Here is a 3,389-nt window from a genome sequence, read left to right on the forward strand (position 1 = left end):
AATTGCCAGCGTAAACCACATCTTTTGATTTTCCAATAAATACTGCTAAAAAAAAAGTAACGAGTCCTTCTATACTACTAGCAGATTATTGATTGTTCACCCAGATTCGTCAAGTTTGGAAAAAAAATCTTTAGAATGAATTGAATCGAATTCAAATTTTGTGTTTTTTGATAATTCCTAAAAGAAAACGAAATGCAGATTTTAAGTGTAAAAATATTTTAAGAAACAATGATACACATTGTAAGTTTATTAGCACAATCAAGGCACAAAAAGATAAAGAGTAACAGTATACAGTACATTAACAACATCAAGCAATATACACAATACTTTGTTATCGTTTGAAAAAAAAAAAAAAGCAATATACACAATACATACAATAAATAAGAAGGTAAGACACAAAAGATGATGAACAAAAGAAGGGGAAAAAAGTTACTAATAAAAAATAAAAACAAAAGAAGAGAAAGCAGTGTTGTCCACAAACTAGAGAAAGGGGAGCCACGGCGGCTGCTGCTGCTGCCGCTAGGAATGATTATGTTATCTTCTTCTTCGCCCACAGGCTGCGGTGCCTCCATTTCCTATCATCTGTATAGTAACCAATGAGAATTTCAGGAATGTGTGCGATTCCTGTGTAATCTTCAGTTTCCTCCTTCTGATTCTCTAACACCTTCTCTCTCAATTGAGAACTCGTCTCATACAGAGACAGCCGTTGAAGATTACTCAAGTGTTGAATACCCAAAGGTAACTCCTCTAGTAATGGAAGTTGTTGCAGAAATAGTTTTTGGAGACGAGGCAATGCACCCTCCTCCACTCTCATCCATCTCAACGCTTCCATTCTCTTTAAGTGCAACCTCTTCAGCATTAGGAACCCTCCGGCCTTGAAACACAGCCCTTCTCCCTGGTAAGATCCACACAAATTAATACTAACCAAATTGGGCAAATGTTGGAGGGATTCAAGCGGATCCTCCTCGCCCCTTAACCTGCTCCAATCCAAATCTATTCTCACCAAGCCGTGAAGATGAGCTACCCATTGTGGCATTTTTTCTAAGCGGCCACGCAAAATCAGCATACGAAGAGATTGAAGAAACGAAGAAGAAGAAGAAGAAGAAAGAGAAGGATGATGATGATTTAAATCGATTATCTCATAATCATCACCTTTTCCAATTGAAGCAACGCTTAATTCCCGAAGACTGGTGAGGTTGGCAAGGGAGGAGCAGAGCTCCTTTCCATCTTCTTTTCTTAACTTTGTAATATATAGCTCTCTTAATTGGGACAGCTTTCCTATCTCCTTGATTATTGTGGATCCACTACTTGCATCTATGGAGTGTAATATTTCTAGGGCAAGAAGCCCTCCCATATTTGAGGGAGCTTTAAACCCATGATATCCATAATCATCATCGGAAGAATCAACTTGTTGATATACTTTGAGAAACCGAAGTTTTTGCAGCTTTAGGATTGCCATGGGTAATTCCCTAACTCTTGTGTCAGCCAAATTCAGATACTCCAAATGTTGAAGCTTTCCAATGGCGTTCGGAACTCTCTCCACTCTTGTACCGCATAGATTCAGATACTGGAGACGAAACAAGTTGAAAATCTCATTTGGTATTTCCTCTTGTGTCTCTTGACCTCTCAAATCCAAAACCTTTAACAGCTTACTGCTCCCTAAAACTTCAGATAACAATGTTTTGGATAGTAACGGGTCTGTGGATCCAACTGTAACGAATGACCGGAGGTGGTCAAAGCAATAACTTCGTCTTTGTTGGTGGTGCTGGGTGTTGTTACTGCTACTACTATGGACTACTAGACGGCGTACCTTCTCGGATGGCCACATCATTGGTTGTCCAGTAGTAACTGTGACCATGTTTTGTTCCCTTGACTTAAGAAGAATAACTTCTCTCAATAGGTCATGGATTCGACAATCGCTGGGTGTTCCTTCGTAAAACACCTTAGTCACTTGAATTAGGCTTCTGTTGACGAGTTCACTGAGATAACCCAAGGCTACATCTTCAATACTCATATCTTTTCTCCATTCCACAAACCTTTCAGCAATCCACAAATTAATTAGTCTTGAGCATGCTATTTTGTGATCCTCTGGGAAGATACTTGTGTACAACAGACACGTCTTTAAATGCCCAGGCAAATCATTATAACTGAGAGAGAGTATCTTTTTAACTCTGTCCAGCTTACCCGTGCCTTCTAATTCACCCCCAAGGCTGCGTCGAACCATCTCCCATTCATCTATTCTGTTTACATCTTTCGAAGCCAAAAACCCACTGATTGCAAGAATCGCAAGGGGCAAGCCCTCACATTTGTCCAATATACCTTTGGCAACATCCATCAAATGGCCAGGGGCAAAACAGGGTCCTCGAATCCTCAACTGATAGTGGCTCCATCCTGTAGACAAAACGCCGAGATTCAATGCAAGAGGCAGAGGCTACATCAGCTCTTCGAGTTGTTAGCATGACACGGTTGCCACGGCGACTCTCGGGCAGTGCAAATTTGATGGTATTCCAAAATTCCACGTCCCATACATCATCAAAAACAATTGCATATCTTCCATCTTGTTGAAGAAAATCTTTCATAATTTCTTTCAGCTCGGTGGTATTCGAAGACTCGATCGATTGTGGGACTGGTTTCTCCCCTCCCTTGTGCAACTGCCGAATCAAGTCTTTCAGGAGTTCCCGAAAGTCACATGTTTGAGAAACAGTTACCCAAGCACGAACTGGGAAATGTCTTCTAACTTCAGGATCCTCATGGACTTTTTTCACTAGGGTAGTTTTGCCAATTCCTCCCATACCAACCACTGAAACAACTTTCAGTTGGTAATCATCCCCTTTGAGGAGCTTAGAAATTAGATGTTTCTTGGGCTGGTCAATGCCAACTAATTTATCTTCTTCCACAAGCAGCGCATCATCTCTGCTATAGCGCCATGTTGTGTTGTTCACAGCAGAAAGTGAGTTGGACGCTTGGGCAGAGATACCATATTCGGATTGGTATCTTTGATGACCTGCAGAAATACTTTCGATTCTGGACTTGATGCTTTGTATTTGGCTAGCAACTCGATGACGAGCTCTCAAATTCTTGATGGAGCTGAAAATTCTCCGAACATAGCCGTAGAATCCTGTTGCGTCATGCCGAGCAAAGCGAGCTACAAATTCATCAAGAATGTCCTCAGTGTCATAAGCAGCATCTCGCACTTGCTTGATCCATTGTTGGAGCGTGGGTTGAGCATCTTCTTCTTTTGCTTCTGCCTCTTGCAGGAAAGCTCTCATTTGCTCCAACTCATCCATGATGAATTGAACCTCTTGCTGAAGCCCTCCCAATAGTCGTCCCTCCTCGCGCAGAAAAGTTGAGAGTTGACGCAGCACAAAAGAGAGAACTGATTCTGCCAT

At 41.5% G+C, this 3,389-nt stretch overlaps 1 protein-coding gene across 1 annotated transcript; it reads right to left on the minus strand.

Moving 5' to 3' along the window:
- Positions 1-529: 529 nt before the first annotated feature.
- On the minus strand, positions 530-3,389 carry LOC113779462 (disease resistance protein RPM1-like). Its single transcript, XM_027325043.1, has 2 exons — positions 2,320-3,389; positions 530-2,270 (listed from the first exon to the last, which is right to left on the minus strand). Exons 1-2 carry the CDS (start codon positions 3,387-3,389, stop codon positions 530-532), a joined length of 2,811 nt encoding a protein of 936 aa, XP_027180844.1.

This window comes from Coffea eugenioides, chromosome 8 (genome assembly GCF_003713205.1).
Source record: "Coffea eugenioides isolate CCC68of chromosome 8, Ceug_1.0, whole genome shotgun sequence".
NCBI lineage: Eukaryota > Viridiplantae > Streptophyta > Magnoliopsida > Gentianales > Rubiaceae > Coffea > Coffea eugenioides.

Bases quoted from the DNA above. Each gene is read 5' to 3' on its own strand.
- LOC113779462 (XM_027325043.1), bottom strand. From the start codon at position 3,389: ATGGCAGAATCAGTTCTCTCTTTTGTGCTGCGTCAACTCTCAACTTTT. The intron at 2,271-2,319 runs GTATATTGGACA...TCTTGCAATCAG, and splicing joins TTTGATGGATGTTGCCAAAG to TGGGTTTTTGGCTTCGAAAG.